General features: G+C 47.6%; 1 protein-coding gene across 1 annotated transcript in view; it reads left to right on the top strand.

Moving 5' to 3' along the window:
• Positions 1 to 26,157, top strand: part of CPQ (carboxypeptidase Q) — a 2,019,872-nt gene that overhangs the window by 1,613,220 nt on the left and 380,495 nt on the right. The window contains exon 6 of the mRNA XM_086966033.1: positions 4,728 to 4,819. Within this exon, the coding sequence (XP_086822159.1) occupies positions 4,728 to 4,819 (92 nt within the window). The remainder of the gene's footprint in view (positions 1 to 4,727; positions 4,820 to 26,157) is intronic.

The raw sequence follows: 26,157 nt of genomic DNA, 5'->3' as shown, positions 1-26,157 counted from the left end.
TTCGTCCTCAATGCCACAGCTATGTTATTATGTACAACTGCGTTGCCCGCTGAACCCAGAAATGCATGGTTATTGAAAACCATGGTGTGCCAAGTTTAAACACCATTTGGGAGCATATATATTCTTTATTTTGAAAATGTATGTAAATTTGTGCCACGGCGTATTTCAACTTTATTAATTTGAAAATTGTGCTGGGATGGTCTGCTGGACTTCATCAATGTAATTTGAATTCATTTTACGTGTGTTTCATAGCTTGTATGTTTAGCGATGTAACCGAGTTTGGAAGTCCCATTTCTATGTCTTTCTCACGAACTCTTTATCAATGGTTGAAACTGACAAACAACCTAACGTGAACAAGGCTGTCCGCAGCCGAAACATGTTGTTAGGTAAATAAACACCCTTGGAGATGTAGTGGAGTTGCGTTTGTTTTGCGATCTGAGAGCACTACTACTTTGGGACTTTGAAAATATATATATATATATATATATATATATATATATATATAGCCCATTCCTTCTACGGGTTTCCTAACCTAGGGTTATAATAGTTAACGTCTATATGAACATGACCTACAAAAGCACTGAAAGCAAACTAGTAAGCCATATAAGCAGGTCGTGCAGACTAAATTGGTTACAAGTGAAACTGTAGGCCTCAATTAAAATACATACCAGCATGATGTACAGCTGTGCAGTTATAATAAATGCACTTCATTGCAGGCATACTAAACAAGCATTTGCAATGCAATAGGTCTCGCATTATTAAAGTTTGAGCTATTGGCATTGCTAAATAATGCAACACCAATAGCTCAGGGACAGACACAAAGACAAAGACACATGGACAGAGACACACAGACAGACAGACACAGACAGACACAAACAGACAGAGACAAACAGAGACACAGACAAAGACATAGAGGCACACAGACAGAAGCACACAGACAGAGACACACAGGCAGAGACACACAGAAAGACAGAGGTACACAGAGACAGACAGAGACACACAGACAGACATAGAGACAGAGACACATACAGTGACACATATAGACACACACATACAGAGACACACATACAGAGGCACACATACAGAGACACACAGACAAAAATCCAGACGGACACACAGTGAGAGACACACAGACACAAAGACGCACAGACACACAGTCAGACACACAGAGATAGACACAGAGACAGGCACAGAGACACACAGACAGACAGAGACACACGGACAGAGACGTACAGACAGACAGAGACACACAGACACAGATAGACAGACAGATAGACAGACAGACGTGTGTATGCGGGGTCTGGTGGCTCAGTGGACTAATGCTCCACTGCAGGGGCCTGTGTTCAACCTCTTGGTCACAGGTTTTTTTGCTCTAGCCCCGCCCCCCTGACCCCACCCCAACCGGTGCCGTCTTCGGCCACAAACCACCTTGTAAATTTGCCCCCCTTGAGAGAAAGTTTGTGAGTACCCATGCGCCTAACGGGATGCTGACAGAGACACACAGATAGAGACACACAGACAGAGACACACAGACCGAGACATAGAGACACACAGATAGAGACACAGAGACACACAGACAGAGACATAGAGACACACAGACAGAGACACTCAGCCAGACAGAGACCCACAGATAGAGACACACAGACAGACAGACATGTGTATGCTGGGTCTGGAGGCTCAGTGGACTAGCTCCACTGCAGGGGCCTGTGTTCAACTTCTTGGTCACAGGTTTTTTCCCCCTAAACCCTGCCCCCACCGGTGCGGCCCTAGGCCACAAACCACCCTGTAAATTTGCCCCCCCGAGAAAGTTTGTGAATACCCATGCGCCTAACGGGATGCATACACAGGAGCCTAGCCAGGACACCATCACACATCACTGACATGTCAATGTGCACAGATCTGAGCACCTTTAGATCTCACGAATCGCCAGCTGTGCGGTCCTAGATTTAGCACGCCTAGATTTCAACAGACCACTACCGTAATGTGGTGCACCCATCCATGTGAAGAAAACTACATTTCTGGACCAACTTCCGCGTTCCGCCGTCATGAGTACACGTGAGCAACTGTCTGGCTTCCTCAGGCAGTGTTTGTTTACACCTGGAAACGCCACAGCGCCCAAGAGAGGCCCATCAGACCCGAAAGATGTGGTGGGTGCATGAGGCTTAATGGGGCAATGGTTAAAACCCAGAAGGTGCGTAGAAAGGATGGATCGGCGCCAAAGGTTAAGAAATCAAGTTTTTGTTACTGTGGTAGGTGAAGTCGTACTGTTTAGCCAAAATAAATCTAAGCATGCCAATTAATAAAGGCAGCTCATTTTAGAACGGTACCCAAGGCCATGCATGCGCCACGCTTTCAAGTACAAAAGATGTCACCCGTCTTCTCTCATAAAAAAAACGTTGTCCTCAAGCTGGTGCATTTAGCAGCACGGGAAGGCGAGTGGCTCGCGCTCAAGTCTGCCCATAAATAAATGCAGCGATTTAAATAGCACTAAAGCAGAGTCCACGTCTGTGCCAGGCTGACTAGACCACGGCTGCCCATCCCCCTATGCCCTCAGGTTGAAGAGAAACATTCCCCGCGAGGCTGCATACACGCGAAGGAGAGACACTGACAAGGGGCCTCGGGGGTGGCCCGTGCTCAGAAAATAACCCTGCACTCCACACCTCGCTCTGTTAGCACCAAGTGCTGGCCGCTGCGGGGCGATGCTGAGGCACTTACCTCTGAATACGATGACTCATTGTAAACAGTGGCAATGACATTTTTAACTTGAAAATAAAATAAAGAACAATGCTGGGGCAGAGCTGCGCTCTCGAGAGGAAGCCTTTGTTTTGCTGCAAGAAAGAAATATTGTTTAGTCATCGTTTATCCTTTTCTGGGAGTTCTTCTTAGGGGCAAAATACAAAATTAATTTAACATTGAAGGCATTTCAAAAGCCTAAGGGAAATATCTAACCAGTGCACGTTCTAGCCACCGTCGGTAATGGGCATTTCATAGGCGGGACATTGCCCCGCCTTTTTTTTAAAAAGCACGCACAAGCCATTGCCAGACGGGGAAAGAAAAACCACACACAGAAGCGTGTGGGTAGCTTTCTAAACCCCATACAAGAGGTCTCTCGCAGGCAGTGCTGTGCACTGCAACGCTAGGCGCGAGACCTACAAAAGAGGATAACTTCATAACCGAGCAGTTTCTAAAGGACACAGCCTGGTATGCTAAGAGATAAAAGCAGTCAGACATTCCAAAAGGAATTAGCAGGAGAGTGACACTGATAAAGCTGTGCTCATATCAAAAGCATCTTTCTAGGAACAGTAGGCTGTACATGCAAAGGCAACATTGAATTAGTATTAAAGTAAAAACAGAAACACTGGGAGCGATGGCCAAGATGGCGGATGTCGTCATACGAGCTTCCTGTCCCCGGCACAGGATTCCACCTAAATCCTGGTTGCTGGGTGCTTTCAGACCCCAAAACACAAGAGGACCATGTGGTGGAACACCCCATGGTCCTGTTTGGTGATGTGGGGATACAGCTAATGAAGGGACACGGCCGCGAGGGATCCTGGGCCTGTGGCGGCCCATCATTATGCGGCCGAGGAGCAAGCTTTGGCCAGGGGTACAAACAGTAGTGGTCGGCAGGGAATGAGAGTGGATGGGTGGGGGGAAGGGTGGGAGAACTTATGAGGGTGTACTAAATTTAAAAAAAACAATTACCTCCTCGCTGCGTCTCTCTTGAGTCGTCTCTTCTCCGTCGCCCCTCGACTTCTCTCTGCGATCGGAACCAAGAAGCACACAGGCTCCCTCCCCTAAGCCAATCAAAACACTGCAATGTAGCATTGTGATTGGTCTGAGCACCGCGGTTCGGCACTCAGAAGGGGAATGGGAGCCTGGGCATGTTCCTCACCAGGCTGTGCATTACAGCCTGATGAGGAACATGCAAAGTATGCATTACTGCTTGGCCGGCCCAAGACGGCCGACCAAACAGTCATGAACATTTTCAAGTACAGAAACCACTCCTCCTCCCGTACCTCATGGGAGCCCAGTCAACCTGGCTGATACTAAAATAAAATGATAATAACAGAAATACCTTCCGTTATTATCATTTTATTTTTTCTTTTAATCTTCTGTGAAAGCAGTGGGGTGACAATCCTCAGACGTAGCGGAGGATCCGTGACTGGGCACAAAGGTTGAGCAGGAGTTGTGACTAGAGTTCTGGCAGGTCAGAGGAGCAGCTCCTGGCTCCTGGGACCCAACCAAGGCCCAGCATGGAGGTCACGATTTTAATGTTTGAAGCGTTGCCAATAAACCTGTGAAAGCACTCAGAAAAATAACATCACACTAAACAAACCACTCAAAATGGTCGCCTAAACAACCACAGGGCCTACTAAAATTGGAAAAAGTGGAAGGATTTTGCAGGAGCTTGAATGATTATCACTTTCTGCTATGAAATTAGGCTCTACATTTTGGAACATGAAATGAGTTTCCGCTAAAACTGTCTTTAAATCTGTAACGTTGATGCTAAAATGTTAGTAAAATTGTTTTTTTTCTCGGGGCTGGTTCCTGCAAACTTTTCAGGGATGGGTCACTAACCTTGTCATGCTGAGTGCGATATGGTGTTGATACTTTCTAGATTTCTGATTTTAAGGCAAGTGATTTTGGATAATACCAAAATTGTAAGTACTCTCTCAACAAGGGTCTTCCAGAACAGACAGGTGATTGTATTGTCTTTCCTTCTGTAGGTCTTCGCCCCAAGAGAACCCTGCGCTTAGTTCTTTGGACTGGGGAGGAGCAAGGAGGAGTGGGCGCCAGACAATACTTTGAACGACACAAGGTATCTATATTTTTTTTAAATGTATTCATGAGTGTTACAATAGAGTATTGATGAAAACATCAATTCAGCAAGCAAGACATAGAAGAAAAAAGAATACGGCAAAGTTAGGCAGAAGATACACACATATTGTAATAACTTTACATAGGTGTAAATGGAGGCAGAGATTACAAAAGTGTCTGGGTATCACATAGCATTTGAATAGCCAAATACAGATAGTGATACGTAAATAGGTGAGATTTCAATATGTCGGACGGAGATGGGAGTGAGATAGCAAAGCAGGAACGTAATTCCCCTTAATCAGGATTCAACATTAATAGATAGGAGTGTAAAGGGTCCCAAAAGTCACAGGGCGAGCAGCCGGCGTGAGGGTTGCAGCATATGTCCCAGACCAGTCTTGACATAGTCACATATCCAGTAACCCATCTTGAAATTTCGGAGCACACCTGCCATTCGAAACCATGGCCACTGTGCCCTTGCCCAGAAGCAGCCCCATAGCTGTAAAAAAAAGTTGGAAAGTATGATCTGTCATATCAAATATAGCTGCAGTTGTCTGACTCTAAAATTCAGCCAATGCCGGGCAGGACCATGCCAGGTGGAAGAAATTTGCCCTCCTTGTGCCACAAATCCTACATTTGGTGTTGGCACCGACATAGTAACGAGCAAGAACTACCAGTATTACGTATGCCCTTAATAAACATTTTAAATGAATAGGCAGGTACCTGCTGTTGGGGGATACCTCCTTTATTTGTTGGCAGCCTTCGACACCGTGAACCATGCAGTGTTAGTGCGAAGGCTGCTGGAGGTTGGCATCGATGGCTCAGCTCTGTCTCTCCTTTCGTCATTTTTGGACGATAGAGAACAGATGTTTTACTGGGAGGGCATGCAGTCAGAGAGTTTTCGCCTGCCCTGTGGGGTTCCACAGGGGTCAGCACTGTCACCTACCATGTTCAATATTTATGTTATGCCCCTGGCAAAACTAGTCAAGAAACACGGATTTGCGTTGGGTTCATATGCAGGCGATTACCAACTGATAATTGCAATAAACAAACAACCCGAAGACACGGCTATTAGGTTCCATACATGTGTGGATGAAATCATCACATGGATGAACCATAGCTTTTTAAAGATCAATACTGACAAGACCGATGGGGCGTGGCCAACAACATGGCCGGTTGAGACGTGCTCCGTGGTAGCTCCTGATGAGCTGCCCATGATCCGACTATCTACACCTGTCCTGCAGCCCCGATCTGTTAGCATGCGGGATTGGAAGTGACCTGGCACATATTGGCGTTCAGGATTGCTGACCTGCGCAACTGTGGACAGAGAACTCAGCGAGGGAATCGGAGTGAGTCCGGACCGGAGCTATAAGATGGCGGCTTTCCCCTAAAACTGAGGAGGTGAGCCACGTTGGTGAAGGCGCAACGGATCCGTGAGGCAGCTGGCAAGATAGACCGTAGCCCCGAGAAAACAGGGGCCACGGCCGAGACAGTAGGGCGAGCGGAGAAAGTCCTCGTGTGCCCACCACCGCTCCGGTGACTACGAGGTGAGGTGGGCCGGGAGTCAGCAGGACGGCTGAAATCCCGGCCGCGAGCAGCAGCATCGGCTTAAATGAACAAGGGCCCGACCAGAGGCTGTGCCAGATCCGCCACGTGTGCGGCGACCCGCGCCACCATCCGCAGCAAGACTGACAACAAAGGCGGACAGCTGGCCCGACGGAGGGGCCGAGTGGAAGCACGGCCGAGGGCGGTGAGGCCTGGGTCTGCGACCGGCAGGGAGAGCATCAGAGACGGGAGCCCGCAGTTGAATCCCCACACCCGGCTGTTCCCTGGCCCGCCTGCACCTGCGGGGGACTGAGGTTGTCACCATCAAAGAAAGCGAAGGTCAAAAGAGCCCGATCCAAGGCCGGAAACGACAGCGAGGCCCCTGGAACCGGCGGTAGGCCACGGAGGGGGTAGGGCTACCGTGTTTGAAAGCGGGCCCGGGCTGGAGCCGCAGACCGGAGCCCTGATGCCCAGTGCAGCCCGCTGCAGGACGGAGGCCCAATTGATATAAGGGACTGGTACAGGGCCCGACGTGGTTGATGGGCTGCAGGGGCCGAGAGTCACTGTGAGGCCATAACACAGACAAGGGACCGCCTTAGGAAGAATCGGGGCTGACGGCCCAGCTACACGAGACTTGGCTGTGCGATTCACCGGCATCTGAGTTGTGGGGGTCAAGCCAGGTGGGTCGTGTGGACCTGGCAGGGCGCGACGTATCAGGAGGTGGAGGCCTGTGGGCCTGAGGGGATTCCAACACCGCAGCAGAGACTGAGCCGAGTGGCGTTGCCAGGGAAGGAGAGACGGTGGATCCCACCCCCCCACCACCCCATATCGCCAGGACAAGGGGGAGACAGCAGAGGCTGCGTGAGAGAGCACTACAGGGGGGGGGATTGCACGAAGGAGCCAGACATGGGGAAAAGAGCTATGGCGGCTAAGACTCCCAGACAGGGCACCATGGATGACTACGCCACGTCCAGGCCGCAGCCGGAGGCTGTGTCTTCGGCCTCTGGCATGCGCTCAGACACTGAGCTACTGATGGTGGCCTACCAAGCGTCGAGGTCAGACATCCAGGAGTCACAGGCGGCCCTCGAGGTGAAGATCGGTGAAGTGAGTTCGGAGGTGACATTATTACGCCAGGACTTCCGAAACCTCACAGAGAGGGGGACAATGGCGGAGACGAGGCTCGGAGAAGCGGAGGATTCGATTACTACCCTTCGGAAGGATATGGCGGAACTCCAGGCCTCACATCGTCAGTTACTATGGAAAGTAGATGATGCAGAAAATAGGGCGAGGCGCAACAACCTGCGTTTTGTGGGCTTTAGAGAAGGCATTGAAGGGACGGACATGGTGGCCTACCTACACTCGTGGCTGATGACAACTTTCCCGAAGACACAGTTCTCGAACTGTTTTATAATCGAATGTGCGCACAGGGCGCTATTGGTAATGCCACCTGAGGGTGCGAGGCCAAGGCCAGTCATTGCACGTTTTCTTATTTTTGCAGACCGCGACCTGATACTGCGTGAAGCCAGAAAGATGGGAGAGATCCGACTTGAAAATATAAACATCATGATATTCCCGGACTACAGCCAGGAGGTGCAAAGGCAGAGACGCTCCTTTGATGCGGTCAAAGCGAAACTGAGAGAACGTAATATCACGTACATGCTTTTATTCCAGGCAAAACTGAAGGTGATATATGAGGACAATATCCACTTTTTCACACATCCGGATGATGCATGGCACTGCCTGGAGGAACGCCCCTCTTTCTGCAGACTGGTCGCCGAAGGTGCTCGGAACTTGGCCAGGATAGCGGATAGTGGACACCAGTGGGATCTGCCAAAGTCTCAACGATCAAAGAAGCCGAGGACCAGAAGACGGATACAGACAACGCCATACCCAGGACGCGGCTCGACGGAGCGACGGTGGAGAAACTCGGCTTCACCAGAGAGAGGCGACGGAACGGGCAGTAGGTTCAGCTGCCTAGAAAGGGCTGCCCGCTCGGGGGTGAGGAAGAAACTGGGGGTCGCTCCTTAGGAGGGGAAGGCGAGGAACTCTGTTCCGCGCATCCCTTGGTAGAGGCGATCCGCGAGATGGAGCATGACGCGCCTGGACGAACGGACGATCCACAAACTCAAACTCAGGACTCTCACTCTTGAACGGGGACTACTCAGGCGGCAGAGATTGCAGCTCATCGCTGAAGGAGCACGCAAGTTGATACACCCCCTGTATATATTGTGGTTATTGTTTTTCTTGTATGGGTATGATATGCTCTCTTGATCTACCAGTTCGATCGGGTGGGAATGTGTTACATGCTCGCTGAATCGATCGCAGTGGTGGGTTAAAGAGGGGGGGCTTTCCTTTTGTGGGAGGGCGACAGACCTTCTCCACCGCCGGCCCTATTTCAGTGGAAGATGGGACTGAAGGGCTGGGGGGTAGGTGGGGAGGGGGGTGAGGTGGGAAGTTCTGCACGTTCACAATGTTGGGGAGTCGGGGGTTTGTTGGGGAGGAGGGCTGGCGTGGGGTCGAGGAGATGGGGAGAGGCTTGTTTTAGCATGTCATGACGAGTACACACACGCATGTCCTGATGTCTCCCATTACAGGACACTGGATACTAAAGGGTCTCATTCCACGATAGGCTTAAGGGCAACTCGGAGAAGGAAAATATGTCCAGAGGGGGTCTTAAGGTACTGACCTGGAACGTAAATGGCCTGGGCTGTAAGATCAAACAAGGATTGGTCAACAATTATGTAAAGAGATCGGGGCAGATGTAATACTCCTCCAGGAAACAAATCTACAGGGTACCAAATGTGCCCTCCTGGCGAGGAGGCAGTATAGAGTCCTGGCACATGCAGGGTTTACCTCGGGTTCCAGAGGGGTGGCAATCCTGATTAAAAAACACCCGCCTATGAGAATAGCGCAGACCTGGACGGACCCACAGGGGGTGCGCGGACAGTGGAGAAGGAAGGAGTACACAATTGTCTCAGCCTATGCCCCACCCAAATTGCAGGCGGGTACACTTCGAGGAGTCTCTGATATCATCCTTAACACAGCAGACACGATTCAAATCCTAGGGGGAGTCTTTAATGATGTGATGAACCCTATGGTGGATAGGACGAGTGACTGTGATAGACCCCTGAATGTGACACCGCTGGCCAAATCAATGACTGCATTAGGCCTACTTGATGTATGGAGATGGCTCTACCCGGAAAGCAGGGCGTACTCTTTCTTTTCCGGAGCACACAAAGTATACTCCCGCTTGGACTATATATTTATGGCACGACAGACTCTGTAGGTCTCGGGCACGGCAGAGTATTGCACACGAGGCATATCGGATCACTCACCATTGTTGTTAGAGGTGGGAAGGAAGAAGAGGGAGGAGCCCGGGGTACTTAGACTGTCGGCCTGGGACTTACAAAATACAGAAATTCTGAGAGGCCTACGAGCAGACATGAAGGTGTACCTGGCAGAGAATGTAGGTTCGGTGGACTCCCGGGTGGTTCTTTGGGAGGCACTCAAAACGGTACTCCGAGATAGGGCACAATGTAGACTAGCAGAAGATAGGAAAAAAGTCCAGGCCGAGGTCCAGGATATGGAAGCTCAGATACTGGCGCTTGAGAACGAGCACCAGGCTACCAGAGACCCGGGGAAGCTTAGACGTCTCTCCGATCTGCAAACCCAATACAAGCACCTGGTGACAGGCGAGGCTAAGGCGCAGGCTATGGCGACTCTGCACCGTCTATACGATGTGGGGGACAAATCAGAGAGGTTGTTAGCATGGTTGAGTAGGAAGGAGAGGGACGATCGTTGGGTGGAAAAGGTGAAGGATGACCGGGGGGGGGGTGGGCCCGCACAAATGTCAGAATTGCAGATACTTTCGCAGGGTTCTATAAAGCCTTATATGATGCGCGAGAGCTAGGGACGAGGGAGGATGCACTGCAATATATGGCACACATCAACCTCCCGAAGCTTGAGGAGATAGATCAACAGGACTTAGAGGCGGAAATCACGGAGGATGAAATTAGTGTGGCACTGACAAGGCTCTGCACCGGAAAGGCCCCAGGCCCTAATGGTTTCCCGGCGGAGTTTTTTAAAAAAACAGCGGATCTCTTGACCCGCCATCTACTGGGCCTCTTCACGGATGCCGAAGCGGAGGGACAGTTTCCATTGGACCTCCGGCAGGCCACGATCATTCCAATTCACAAGCAGGGTAAGCCACCTGATGACTGCTCGTCCTACCGACCCATCTCCCTCCTGAATGTGGAGGCAAAGCTTTATGCAACGATTCTGGCTTTCTGCATGCGACGGGTCATAACGGGATTAGTCCACCTTGACCAAACGGGGTTCCTCTCGGAAAGGGCGATCAGATACAACCTACGGCGGACTCCTAACTGGCTAAGGGAGGTATGTAACAGAACGGACCCCTATTGGTTCCTATCCTTGGACGCTGAAAAGGCGTTTGACGCTGTCGACTGGCCCTTTATGGAAGGTGTACTGGAGCGTCTTGGCTTTGTAAACAAAGTGGAATCCACTCAAGGTGGTGATCCCTAAAGTGATGGGGAGACACACAGTGTTGTTTAAATGCCCCTCACACACCAAGTGTGTGACGTTGCGCCCAGTTGGCGAGAGAACTGCATATGCCATTCGCCTGCCTTCCCTCAACGCGGCTCCGACTTCATCGGAGCCGCGTTGAGGGAAGGCAGGCGAATGGCATATGCAGTAACCGTCTTTCTGAGCAGGAAGGAGGAATCCCCAATATACGCTTAGGCTCATGAGGTTTTACATATTAGAATTCTAAGTTCTCTCGCCAACTGGGCGCAACGACACTCACTAACACTAAATAACATTGTTAGGAACATTACACATTGTGGTAATTTTTAATGAAACACTTTTACACTTTACATGTGAGTAAGGTGAGGGATAGTGCATAACCCTCGTCCTGAAGAAGGAGGCTGTGTCCTCCGAAACATGTTGACATTCTCACAGTGGTTTCAGATACCTTAACTCGTATCTACCCAACCACGCTCTGCACTTTTTTTAACAATACCAGCCGGGGATTAATAAAATTCTGTTTTTCTCCCACGTGCCAGGTATTTTTTAACTTTTTCACTTTTTTTCACCTCACCTCACTCACACTTTGGTTATATTTACACACACCCCCACACATAGTTCACTTCCAAGTGCTCCTGCGTATTCGCTAGTCGTAGCACGCCGCATCCCGTAGAGGGGTGCGAAGGCCCCGATGATGAAGCATGACACCAAGGGGCCTGTTGGTGTGTGAGGGGCATTTAAACAACACTGTGTGTCTCCCCATCACTTTAGGGATCACCACCTTGAGTGGATTCCACTTTGTTTACTTATACGTATAGGGAGACTGAATCCACTGACTCTCTCTCTCCCCCCTTTTGTTACATTTTGCGTCTTGGCTTTGGACACAAATACAGGCATAAAATTAGTTTACTATATACCGATCCTAGAGCGAGAGTTCGGGTCAATGGAACACTGTCAGGGGCCTTTCCTATACGACGGGGCACCAGGCAAGGATGCCCCCTGTCTCCCCTGTTGTTTGCTCTTTCTATTGAAGTAATGGCATGCGCAGTTAGACAGAATGTAGGGATTACTGGCGGACGACAATGATGAAAAACTGTCTCTGTACGCAGACGACGTCCTGCTCTATATCACGCAGCCGGAAGTTACTATACCGGCATTGTTCTTGGAACTGGACCGCTACGGGCCTAGTCTGGGTACAAGATCAATTGGCACAAGTCGACACTCTATGACCCCCAAGGAGGGGACGTGTGGCCCGCGTTGCTGGAGAGACTGCAAACAACTAGAGAGGGATTTACGTACCTAGGGATATTTCTAACGACTGATTGTAATCTTTCCTACAAACGGAATATTAGCCGCGTAATAAGTCATTTTAAGGAGGACGCAATCAGATGGCAATCTCTCCCACAGACGCTGCTCGGTCGGGCAGCGTTGTTTAAAATGTTTTCACTCCCAAGATTCTTATATGCCTTTCAGAATGAATACTTCCCTCTGCAGTGTAAGGTCTTCCGAGACATCCATGCGGAACTGAGGTCTTACCTATGGCTGGGAAAGCAACCCAGGGAAGACCTATCGACCTTGCAGAGACATCAATACGATGGGGGGATTTCTTTACCTGACCTAGAGGTCTACTACTGGACGGAACACCTGGCCCCCATTAATGAATGGATACATGCACCTGCCACAGGTGGGGTACCTATGCACTGGAAAGGTACACCATGGACACTCATACATGTATACACTAACTGTACGGAGGTAGGGGGGCAGGCCAGACTGCTGCCGGCTACTAAAATCACGCTGGGGGCGTGGAAAAGGGCGACTAAGACAATTAGGTGGGATCACAAACCTACGAAACAAACCCCGCTGTGGAAATGCACCTGGCTGACGGAACTTAGCAAGTTGAGAGGGTTCCAGGGCTGGGATGCCATCGGCATCTCTACTCGGGGGGATGTGATAAAGAGTGGGGTGCTGCATTCCTTTCCTTCATTGCAAAAGGAATATGGGCTCCACCGCTCCCAATATTTTAAATATATGCAACTACGCCATGCTTGGAGGGCAGAGGTGGCATTGACGGAGGCACTCCCCGAATACGCTCCATTGGAAGGCCGTCTCTTGCAGGAACGGATCCCTGGGAAGGCAGTGTCCCTGACATATAAAACAATAATGAATAATAGACCAAATAAACTGGAGGGCCTCAGGACCACTTGGGAGCAGGTGGTGGGGGACATGGATGAAGTAGATTGGAGTGTGGTCCTGATGCATCCTAGGGAGGTAGCGATTAAATCACGCCTCAGATTGATCCAGTTTAAGATTCTACATAGGACCTATTTTGATAGAGTGCGGCTGCATAAACTGGGGAGAGTACCTGATCCCTGCTGTCTACGCTGTAGCCACGATAGAGGGGATTTCCTTCACACAATCTGGTCCTGCCCGAACATCCAAACATACTGGGGGGAGGTCCTCTCAGAACTGGGAGAGTTGTTAGAGACGGCCATTCCACTGGACCCGAAGCCGGTACTACTGGGAATGACTAATGATGTAGACTTGGCTCGCCCTTTGTTGATTTTTCTGGTGCTAGCCCTAGTAGTGGCCAAGAGGGACGTGGCCCGTAAGTGGGGGGCGCCAGACATACCACAGTTGGAGGAGTGGAGGAGGGGTATGGAGTTATTCATGGCGGCCGAAAGGGTCACATACAAAGCGAGAGGGTGCCCAAAGAAGTTTGGCAGGGTGTTGGGAAAATGGCGTCATTACCATGGATTGGATGGAGGGCTTTGATGGGACACAGAGACATTGAGGAGATGGGGCTACAGGAGCCTGAGCTATTACTAATGTGGACTGGGGAGATGTTTATGGATGAACATTTGGAAACAAGAAACAGTGTCCTAGAGCATTGGAGGGGAGGGGAGGATGGAGGGTTGGGGATGTGGGAGTGCTGCTCGATAATGACATGCTTGTTGTTTGTTTTTTGTGTTGCAAAAATTAATCAAAATGTTCAAAACATACTGACAAGACCGAGATCATTGAGTTTGGTCAAGGGCCATTTACGTGGAATCATTCCTGGTGGCCAGTGAGAGCGGGAATATGACCCAGCCCAGTCTCTAAGGTCAGAAACCTCCGGGTCATTTTTGACAGTCAGTTAAATTTTTTCGCCCAGGTAAATAGTCTTTCCTCGTCCAGCTTTTTTCTTCTAAAAACGTTCAGAAAAATATTTCCTTTTATAGGACAGGAATTGCAAAAGACAGTGGTAATAGCTTTACTATTGTCCAAGCTAGATTACTGCAATGGCCTGCTGTTAGGAATAAACAAAACACTGATGAGTAGGCTGCAATCCTTACAAAATGCTGCTGCCAGGCTTCTCCTGAATATACCAAGAGGCCAATCAACCTCCGCCGGAATAAGAGCACTTCATTGGCTTCCCGTACGTGAAATTTAAGGCGCTGTGTTTAGTCCATAAAGCTACTTATGGGGGAGGTGCTAAAGACATTCAACAAATGTTTAGGCCTTACCTCCCAGCCCGTCCCTTAAGAGCCAATAAGTTTGGCAGAATCAGGAGAGTAAGATGGGGGGACGGACCTTTTCGCACTGTGCTGCAAAGTTATGGAAAAAACTGCCTACATCTATTCGGTTGCAATCTAATAGACGACTCTTTAGGAAGGAATTGAAGACATGGCTGTTTGTCTCAATATAATCAGATACCGTAGATCGCATCATCTCCACTTACATCAACGCCAAGACGCCACGGCATTCGAGCGATATATAAGCTTATATCCTTTCCAATCGCAGCAACATGCTAGGCACACCACAAAAGGAACTCCACACAAGGTTAAGTATAAAAATAGCCTTTAGCAATTATATATTATACACTGTGCCAACTGGCACCAATGCAATATTTACAGTGGATTATATACACATGAAAGGGCCAATTGGGCCACTGTCAGAACCATAACAAAGTGAAAATAGTAACTGTAGAACATAATAAACGTAGAACACAACCAGTAATTACTGGAAAAACACTGTACTCAGCATTATCCTGTAACATAAATCAGAGTATGCAATCAGCATCAAATCAGATGTAAAATACACTATGCGCCAAACTCATAAGCCTAAACATATTAAACCATAACCTCCTAATCGTAAATCACCTTAGAGGCATAACTCACAATAGAGAATAACCACACAAGCATACACCACAGTATGCAAATAACCTCATAAACATAAACCACATTAAAGGCATAAATCAGGGTGCATAAATCACATTTCCTGCGCACCACATAAATCACATAGGGGCCTGGCGCCCTCTCAACTTAACACGGTGCCCCTGGCCAACAGGTCTTCTCAGAGGACTCAAATGCCCTTTGTCCATAATGTCAGGGCGTGCTGCCAATGCAGCAGAATCCACAAATGTGCAATTGCGCTGGGGCAGAGAAGTGTATCTCACTCCTGTCTCATCCAAAATGCCACTAAAGAAATAATAGCCTAAACGTTGCAGCTGCCGCTAATTGCCGTACAGCTGTGAAATTCAAATGTTGGCATGGGCACTCACTGTGCCCTCTGGGTGGGTCCCCACTGGGACTCTGTAAAACAAATCTGCACAAAACGTTGCAGCTGCCCTCTCTGCTGCGGTGCAGCTAGGGATAAACAAAGAGACCCTGCTCTGGGGCTCTCTACACAAAAATGCTGCACGTTGCAACTGCCCGCGCTGGTGCGGCACAGCTGTGAATCAAGTAAATGGGCCCTGGCATGACAGTCCCCTCGGGTCCCCACTGGGGCTCTCTAAATAAAATTGGCCCCCAACGTTGGAGCTGCCCGCTCTCCTGCGGGTCCGCACAGGAAATAGGCCCTTTGCACTGTGCCACGTGAGCCCTGCAGGCTCCTCTGGCGCTGAAGCCGGCACACTCAGGAGAGCCTTCACTCCTCAGGGACTCTCTCTCCTTCGAGGCAGGGGGAAGCTTGGCTATTTAACCGGTCCCTCTCCAGGGACACGGGTCTTCATGGTGGAGCCCGCAAGGTTCTGGACTACTTCTCCGGCAGGCGGGACTTCCGCTCCCTGCTTGCTGGTTATGCCCTAAGCACACCCCACAGTCAGTCAAGGCCGCCTGGCTTCCTGTTTGGAGGATCGGACCGTGGTGGTGACTCTCAATATTAGAATGCGGGCGTGCTCCTGCTAAAGCAAACAACACGGGGTGGGCACCCGAAAGGTAAAGAGGAATGTGGGTGGGCATACGCGATTTTCAAATATCCATAAAGCGGGGTAGGCTCCAGCTAAGCACCACAATGCGGGGTGGGCACCCACTACTTGAGTAAGCATACATGCGGGGTGGGCACATGCTTCATTCGTAGCACTGGGGGATCCCTATGCCGGGGATTCCCTCCTCCATGATGGGCAGCTTAGCACTGCTAAGTCCCAGTACTCCCTTCTCCTGGGTAAAAGTAAAGCACAGCGCTTCTCTTCAGGATATTTAAAATACAGCACTTGTGAGTCGCTGGGGCAAACAAAGCTCTTAGGTCCCTGGGGCATAGCCTGGGCCCAGGGAGGCCAGCACACAGGGCTTTCCAGCAAGGAGGCAAGCCCTCATGGCGGTTCCTCCTGGGCCCCAGCAGCAGCAAGCCCCCAACAATTCAGGAACAGCACACAAGCACAGGAACCACATCATGGGGTCACAGCCCCGAAATGTATATTAGGCATTCCTTTGTCTGCAGTACAGGGCATGGGGGAACCAGCCTAAAATTGTTCGGGGGGGAATTGGAGCACTTTGTTCACCAGGCTCCTCTTCCCCTTTGTCAGGTGGGGGCTCGGTGATCTGACACACCACATGGGATGGAGCCAGCATTGTACAAGGCAGGCACAGTACCATTCAGGGCCAGGGGACTACTCCTCACACTAATCGAAATTTAGATGTCTATTCAGCCTAGTGCTGACTCACCCTGCCCCTCCTAGAGCAACACACACCTCCCAGCCCCTGTCAATCAACAGTCAGACATGCAAGTCACATCAGGCAGGCAGATACATAGCACACAGAAATGCCAACTTCTAAAAGTGGCATTTCTAAAATAGTTATAATAAATCTGTGCACACCATTGCGCAGCATTTATTATTACCATTCCAAATATTCTAAACGTGACCACGCTGCTCCTCTCATATCAGGAATGACCACTGAAACACTTATCAGGGAATTCCAAATGCATTCCTATGGGAGGGCAGCCCCAGAGTAGTGAGAAACTGAAATGGCGGTTTGTGCTACCAGGACATCTGACACACTTAAGGTACATGTCCTATCTTTTACCTGCAGCACCCTGCCCATAGGGCTAGCTAGGGCCTACCTTAGGGGTGACTGACATGTAGTAAAAGGGGGGGGTCACAGACATGGCACACACTTTAGGTGCCACGTCACAGCGGCAATAACACTGCGTGCACAGGCCCTGCAATGGCAGAGGCCTGGGATAGATTTGGAAGGCTACTTTGGTGGGTGGCGCAATCAGCATGCAAGCCCACCAGTAGCATTTAATTTACCAGCCCTGGGTATATGAGATACCACTTTACAAGGGACTGACAGGTAAATTAAATATGCCAAACAGGTGTAGACCAATCTTACCATATGTATCAGAGGCCGCATGCACTTTACACTGGGCAGCAATGCTAAAGTCCCCAGAGAGTATAAGCATGGGCGAATTTTGCAAATTCGCGATCTGCGAATTTGCGGATTATTGTTTTTTGCGTGTTCGCGGGGTTTTTTGCGTGTTCGCTGGGTTTTTTGCGTGTTCGCGGGGCTTTTTGCGTCTTTGCGAGCCGCTTGCATAGCTAAGTTACCCATGCAGTCGTTTATGGGAGAGGGAGAGATAGATAGATAGATAGATAGATAGATAGATAGATAGATAGATAGATAGATAGATAGAAAGAGAGAGAAAGAGAGGGAAAGAGGGAGGGAGAGAGAGAACGAGAGAAAGAAAGAGAGGCCGGATCTCTGAAGGGCCAGATTCCTGAGTTGCCCCTACAGAACATACAGCTTTTTATTTTTAGCAAAATGCATATGAAAATTGTGCTGTAAAGGTCTCTTTTAGTTTAACCCCTCCTGACAACTCAAAATGGGTGTATTTGCCATCTTCTCCCTTCTTCCTGTTTTTTATATCTGTAAGTGCTTCCTGATGAGGTTTAATTCCTTGGACAGGTGCCTCGTTGCCTACTTGTAACTATTCTCTGACCCTGCTTCAAGGGTCAGAGCAGGGTCAGAGCATAGTTGCAAGTAGGCAACGAGGCGCCAGGAAGCAATTAGCAGCAGGTGTCCAAGTTGAAGTTAGTTTGTTTGTAACCTTTTTGTAAAAGGTTACAAAGAAATTAGGTTCAACTTTTGCACCTGCTGCTGTAACCCTTGCTTGGCTTGAAAATTCGTCCCCGCTGATTCGCGGATTTTACCGCGATTTCGCGAGATTCGCGGATCGCGAAATCGCGGAAAATCTGCAAATTCGGCCGCGAAACGGATTTTACGCCCACCCTTACCAGAGACCTAAAACCTCCAAAACCATGTCAGATAAAAGGCTAGGAGAAAGGCAAAAAGTTTAGGGATGTCGCTTCAAAAAGGGCCAAGTACAACAGAAACATATAGAGCAATTTAGGCAATATAATCCTTTTCATCAGGGTCTCTCTGCCTGCCAATGAGAGAGGCAAGGTGATCCAACGATCAACCTGAGACTGTAAGGTCTCCACATACCGTCCATTGTTTTCTCCAGGCACAGTGGAAATTTCTGTGTGTTAAATGATGCCAAGGTAGTTTGCCAATGTAGTGAGTACTGTATGTCCGGTTCTAGCAGCAGTGCTAGTTAGATGGAACATGATGGACTTGGCCCAGTTGATCTGCAGGCCTGACTAACGGCTGAACTCTACAATTTCCCCAACATTGGAGGACAAATTAACTGCAGGATTTTTGATGATAAGCATCACATCATCAGCATACATGGAAAGTTGTGAGTAACGGAATCCCATATTTACCCCCGGGCGACCGTGGAACTCACGTAGAGCACACACCATGGGTTCAATGGTCAGGGCGAAAAGAAGGGGTGACAGAGGGTATCCCTTTTGCATTCCTTGCCAATTATAAATGATGTGGATAGGCTTTCATTCAGTTGCAGCTTAGCCGAAGGAGTGGCGTACAAGAGTTGCACCCATTTTAGAAATCCCCCCCAGGCACAGACTAGAAAGCACCATAAATGGAAAAGGACATTTGGCAGTGCCGAATGCTTTGGAGGCTTCTAAGAACGGTGCGTCAGTTGGAATATCTGGGTTTAGCTTGTTTGTGAGGGCAAAGAGTGAGCGAAGGCTATCCGCCATGGACCAACCCAGAATGAAAGCAGACTGAACCGGACGAACGAGCCTCTGCATCAGGGGGAGCAATCAATTTGTCAAGAGTTTGTCAAGAATCTTGCAGTCCATGTTGATAAGGGAGAGAAGACGGTATGGCTCACACATAGTTTGAGGCTTATCAGGCTTGACAGGTGTGATTATGATAGACTCTCTCATGGTCAGTGGCAGGAGGACAGTCTGAAAAGCCTCCTCATAGACTGCCAAAAGTATGGGTGACGGCTCTTCGGCACCTGATTTATAAAATTCAACAGGGAGACCCTCGCTCCCCAGAGCTCTTTCGTTGTTCAGTGCCTTAATGGTGCTTGTATTCTCTGCAACAGTGAGAGGCTGACAGAGCAACTCACGCTCGCTTGATCTATCCATTCTATGGCCACCCTATTTAGGTACGAGAAGATATCAGCAGGGTCAGCCAGCGATTGTGAAGTGCGCAGGTGCTGGTAGATATCAACAAATTCTTTAAATACATCTGCTGGGTCATGGATCCTTTGCCCGTCAGATTTATCCAGGCAATGAACATAATTAGCAGCCCATTTGGGTTTAAGCAAGTCTGCCCAGGTCTGTCACCCTCCTCATACCTGCAAACCCAGGAGTGCTTGCCCAGAAACTTTACCTCCCTATCCACCTCTTCCTGGAACTGAAGTAGGAGGCAATGTATAGAATGCAGTATGTGTTTGTCTTTAGTGGCATCATAGCGTGTCTTCAGGAAGCGAAGATCACACTCTAGTGTCGCAAGTATGCCTCAGATGGATTTGAGAATGCCATGCCCCTTAGCCATACATTCCCCCCTTATAAAACCCTTCAAGACCTCCCAAAAAGTGGCAACCAAGTCGACTGAGTCTTTATTGAGTGTAACATAATTATTAATGGCAGTATGGATCTCCTCCTTGAATGCAGTGTCTAGTAGGTTTTTGGGTTGAGGACTCCACAACGGTTGTCGTGTCCATCTGTCTTTAAGGTTAATTTGCACCACAGGAGAATGGTAAGATAATGTTGTAAGTATGTGCTGAATGCTTTTTATCCAACCTTCAACTTCTTGCCATCCCACCCAGAAGTCAAGCCATGAGGCTTCAACTTCTTGCCATCCCACCCAGAAGTCAAGCCATGAGGAGGTACCATGAAGATATGAATGGAAGGTATACTCCAGAGACTATTCAGGGATCGCCAAAGACCTATCATCTCAAACTACGCCATAATGTCAAGGAAGCGGTACAAAAGGGGGTGGTGATGGACGGAGCTTCTGAACCAATCAAACACTCACACCCAGTCAACAGATAAGGGTTTAATCCATCAACGTTCTTTAGCCCACTCTGCCATCCCAGTTCAGAGATGGCCATATGCAAATCAGTCTGACCCTGTGCCTCATGGGAACAGTCCAGCCCGCACTGCCAAGCTGTGCCTTCCCTGGACCGGATTCAAGCTTCCTAGGACCGATTTCTGGCATTACAGCTGTCTTCAGCCAGGCTTGCTTGAATCCAGTGGCAAAGTGAGCAAGGGACTCACATCTGAGCATACCCTGCCAACTTATGGCGGACAGAGCGGTACAAAAGGGGGTGGTTACCACCCCCCCTTTTGTACCATAATGTCAAGGAAAGCAGTATGAGCCTTAGTGAGACATTGCTCGCGGTGATCAAAGTAGTCTACTTTGATGTCCAGTATAAGATTATGATCTCTCCCCCAGATAAACTATGTGTGTTAATCACCATGCACTAATTAGGTACGGATTAGAAGAAAATCAGGACTTTCTACACTGGGCCTATATATGTTTAGTAATGTGATATGTGCATAATCCAAAAGACCCTGTACCAGAAGATATCGACCATCTGGGTTCACAATGGACTTAAGATGTTGAAAGGGTACCTGTTTAAGTATGACCATGGCAACTCCCCTAGAATAGGAGGAGTATGATGCAAAGTATTGGAAATGACCCCAAGTAGTGTTTCCCTTCAATGCAGTATATGTGTCTCCTGCAAAAAATATAACTTCCACTGGTGGTGGTTAAGATAGGCTAAGAACTGTCAAAATTTTCAAGGATTAATAAGATCATGGAAATTTCAGGTGATAAATTTAATAGGGAGATTGCAGTAATCATGAGTGTGTACCTTAGAACCTAAAGAGACCCGCATAGTTAAAGATGCTGCCAGACTGATTTTAAAGGGTAACACTGATGCATTGTAATTTCGAACCCTCTCAAAAAAAAAAACAAGCCCACCCACACTAGGCCGCAAACTCCCAGTGATTTCCCCAAACATTGAAAGTCAAATCTGAAAAACAGAAAACAAACTGTAACTAGAATCATATTCCAATTTATAAAACTCAGCGAAAAGCAAGGGGCAGCTAGAGCACTGAGGATAGGATAGTTAACCAACCATTAAAGAAAAATACATGCTGTAAATGTTAGTACACCGGAACAAACAATGCAAGTCAGACAGGACGAGCATTAGTGGTGACATCAAGTCCGAGTCGCACAATGTTGGCATGACCTCAGGTTTATGTGGAGCAGGATACCAAACATTGACAGTTATTAGAAGTAAAGAAACTGGGCTAAGCGCTGTATCAGATATGTGAAGTTATAAATGTAGACTGTCATTCCACCTCATCAAGAGGCGAAGTGGAGTTAGCGTGTTCGTGAGAGGGAGGCGCTCCCTGTGATATGGGATGTTGTTGCAGAAAAGCCAGCTCAGCTGCGGATTCCGTGAAGATCTTTTGCTCCCCCTTCCAGTAAAAACCCAGCATATCTGGTTACAGCATAGCATACTTGATACCCCGCTCCTGTAATTTCTTTTTTACTGGCAGAAATGTTATGCAAGCATCATCGACAGATTGTGTAAAGTCAGGAAAAGAGTTAAACGCACATCTTCATGGCACACCTCCTTGGCTTCCCTCGCCAGACTGAGCACTTGATCGCTGTCCCTGTAATTCAGGAATTTAACTATGATAGGTATTGGAGGGGCACAAGGAACAGGTCTGGGGACCAATGATCGATGCGCCTGTTTTATCACAAATGATTGAGAAAAGTTTTCCGCCCCAAAGAAGGTAATCAGTAACTTCTCAATGTACCAATCTGTGAGGTCCAGTGCATAGTTTCAGGAATGGCAAGAACGCAGACGTTATTATGCCTGGACCTGGTTTCCAGGTTCTTGTTCTTTAACTGCACCCTGCAAAGCTCCACTTTCAGGTCCTCCAGAATTATAGTGTGTTGTGTGCCCGCGTCTTCAACATCAGATATACGTTACTCAGCGTTGGTCAGTCATGTGTGTTGTTTATCCATATGATCCTTCATGTTATTCATGAGCCTAGTAAGTGCATCCAACTAGTAATCGATTGCACTCAGGGTCGTCCTCCTGTTCAGCAGCAGAGATGTAATGTCCTCTGCTGGGGGAGAGTCACTCCTTCCATCCTAACCTTCTCCCCGGGGCTGATCATCAGATGACATGGGCTGTCAAGTCTTTATAAGCGCCTATGCTGTCACCTACTCTGTATACCTGGATGCTATTTTCACTTGGGAGCTACCTGGAGGCCTAGTCATGAGGTGCCCTTTTGCTGTCTTCTATGATCAGGCTACTCTTTGCTAAATTTGAGTAGGGGTTGGTCTTGCTGCCATCTTTGGCGTCTCTGCTCCTCCTTACCACTGAGCAGTAAGTGGTCCCCCGAAGTGCAGTGGGCCATCAGTACAGCTGCGAGCTTTCCAGGTGCTTGACTTGTATAGTCAGTGCTGAGAGCTGTGTGCAGCTGAGAGTTCACAGCTTCCCCAGTAATCACTGTGTATTAGTGAATTGAGCCCTAGGAGACCTTTGAGCAGCTCACAGCTCTCCTGTTACACATTGAGTGTTGTGCAGCACAAGGAGTACATGCAAGCCTTACTAACACCAAAGTAAAAACAAAAGGAAAGTACAGCTCCGTGTGATATTTTGAGTAGTTAGCCAAGACTACTTCTTATGCAAATTTCAAATTTAAGGGTGAAATTATAAAAATATGTAACTCTCTTCAGAACTCCTGCTGATGCCATACTTTTGTCTATTTCAGATAAGTAAAGGCTGGTTGCTAACCATTTGTAGTTGGTCTGTAAATACCATCAATCTCAGAGATATTTTATAAAGATATTTTAAGATAATATGAGTATTGCGTCATCTTTCAGCGATATCAGCACTTTTCGTCAGCGCTCGAAACACTGGCACACATTTTAAAATCTTTTACTAGCCTGTTTTAATTGATTGCGATGGGCACATAGACTGTGTATCCTGGCATGTTACCAGGTAGGGGCATGATTTGGCAAGTATTAGTAAATGTTTCTAATTATTCATTATCCTGAGACACTTTTGTTTTCTAGAAGTTATATACTTACCACACATTACTGCAAACATGGGTGTGTGTGTGATAGCTAATCATGGTCTATGCCTCTAATGTCTAATTCACAGCTTCAGCTGTTTTTTTAGTATTTGGCTATCAATATTTATCTATAAAAATTGTCCTCACCAAACGTAGCATAAGTACCATGCAGGTAACGGTCTTCTGCTTCACTCGAAAAAGTGAGATTACACACAGTACCTTGTAGGCACCACAGAGACAAGATCACAAACTCAGTTATTAAGCGCACTATAATCTATACAAACATTAAGCTTACCATTGTTTTTAGGCATAAAGATCAATTGGGAAGCTGCTGGAGACTTTGAGTGCCTTTTAAGTCTATAGATAAGATTCTCTTCTAGATATTTTCCTAAATGCTCATTTTCTTTTTCATTCAGACCATTAGTCCTACCACAATGGATTTTATCACCTGGTTAATAATAAATATTAATACAATCACTTATAAGCACATGACCACTTCACACCGAAGTGTTCCAGCGCTAGGTAAAGTGACCCAGATCCCCAGCATACTAAACTCTAGTTGAAACATGGCCTATTAGGCTGTCCTAAACAGCCACGTTTTTAGCTTTTTGTGGAACAGCGGTTCTGAAGATTCCCGTTTAATTAGAAGAGGCAGGGAGTTCCATCGTTAGGCTGCTGGAAAGCTTAAGGATCCAATGCTAGCAGAGACATGGCAGAATGTAACCTTCTTGTAGGAAGATAGGGCGTAAAGAAAGGGTGCAAGTAGCTGGGACCTTCGTTCCTAAGGAAATACAGTAGCACATGGCTTTAAAGGTAAGTCGTTTCTCAAGCAGTAGTCAGTGCAACTTTGAAAGAGCAGACTCCAAAGAAGACCGCTTGTGGAGATTCAATAGGAGTAGCAGGTTCAAGATCTATTCTGCAATTTACCTCCTTACAGGGAAGTAGGGATGACGTCTTACTTTCCTTAAATACATTACTATATTCATTATACTGAAGGGAAAGAGTTTTCAACACTTCATTCTTCCCTCCAACTTAAACACCTTCTGATCTACCATACCAAAGCAATACCTCGCTACTGCATGAGAGGGTTCACAACACAAGCTGGGAAGCAACGAAGTACTGAACAAGAGCAACAGCTTCTAAGAGGCATGCACCCAACAGATCTATTGTTTAGGTGGTAATACACCTTCAAGAAATGTGTTTTCAGTTTCTTTCTGTATTTCAGGGGACTTGGTACAGCTCTGAAGATTTATGTTCTTCTGGATACTGAGTGTGTAGGTGGAGAAGGCATATCTACTGATTTGGTACTTTTTTTGCACTCTCTCTTCTCCCCTATGTATACTATAGTGACGTCCTGGACACTAGTTGTGAATAATGACTTGCCAGGTATGTTGGGGTACTCTTTCTTATGGTCTTGTAGGTGATGCAGCTAGTCTTAAAATTATACAAGCTTGGAAGGGGAGCCAGTACAGTTCCTTTAATCTAGTAATGAAGTGGATGAACTTTTTAAAAACCTTGATAAGTCATGCCACTGTGTGTTGGATGCCTTTCAGGGGTGCCACTGTGATGTTTGAGAGTTCTTTCTGTAACACGTTGCCTCCTCCTTGTAAGGGGTGGGCCCAGGCTTGGATTGTTGTTCTGTAGTTGGCTTCAAGAAGGAAGGGTTTGACCTTCTTCGAGAGGGAATTCAGGTTTATGAATTAAAAAATGCTAAGGTTTACAACATGGTCTGTCTTATGAAAAAATGTGTGTTATTTTTTTTATTGTTCTTATTTCTGCTGAAGACTTTTCTGTAACCACTGTCTTTTACTGGGATTGTTCTGAGCTCTTCATCACACTTGTAGAACATATTATACCTCTGTTCTCCAGAAGTCAGTTTAGTAGGGAATTAAGCTATAAAAACTTACATACACTAGAGCAGTGTTTCCCAAACTGGGGTCCGCGGACCCCCAGGGGTCCCTGACACATTCCCAGGGGGTCTGTAGGCAGCAGTTTTAAAAGCACAGCAAAGTTTCTTGTATAATTAGCAGAGTTCGAGCAACATTAAAAGTGTCAAGATAATGCCAGTGATTAATGTACCTGCTGGAGAGAGAGGAGATTTTTGTTCAGTGGCAGCTTTGACTTAACTAATGTAGCACAGATGGTTAATGTGCCTACTGCAAAGAACGTGTAACATGCATTTTAAAAAGCAGATTTTATGTGCAATGGTCCGTAGTTACTGCTTTTGTCACAAAGATTATTTTGTTACTGTGCACTTCATAAGTGACAATTATAATCTATCAGAGGGACCTATACACTGCCATCAAAGAGCTGCTTGCAAACTGCATAGTACCAGTTAGTAACTTATGTTTTTTCCCAGTCATTCATTATCCTGATGCTGCTAAAAAGATTGATTTGGGTGGAAATACATTTTTAATGTACAAGTCAGTGCTAGACACTGTGTTATGTTCTGAATCCTGAGTTTGTGCTTTTCCAGACCAAGCACTCTTTAAAAATGCCTACCAGTATGAATGACATGTGAATACTACACGTTGTAGTCCCCTTTAACTTATGTAACGTTTACTATACACTGATTT

Source organism: Lissotriton vulgaris, chromosome 4_1, assembly GCF_964263255.1.
Source record: "Lissotriton vulgaris chromosome 4_1, aLisVul1.2, whole genome shotgun sequence".
Classification (NCBI taxonomy): Eukaryota; Metazoa; Chordata; class Amphibia; order Caudata; family Salamandridae; genus Lissotriton; species Lissotriton vulgaris.
This window is presented reverse-complemented; position numbering and strand designations above follow the sequence as displayed.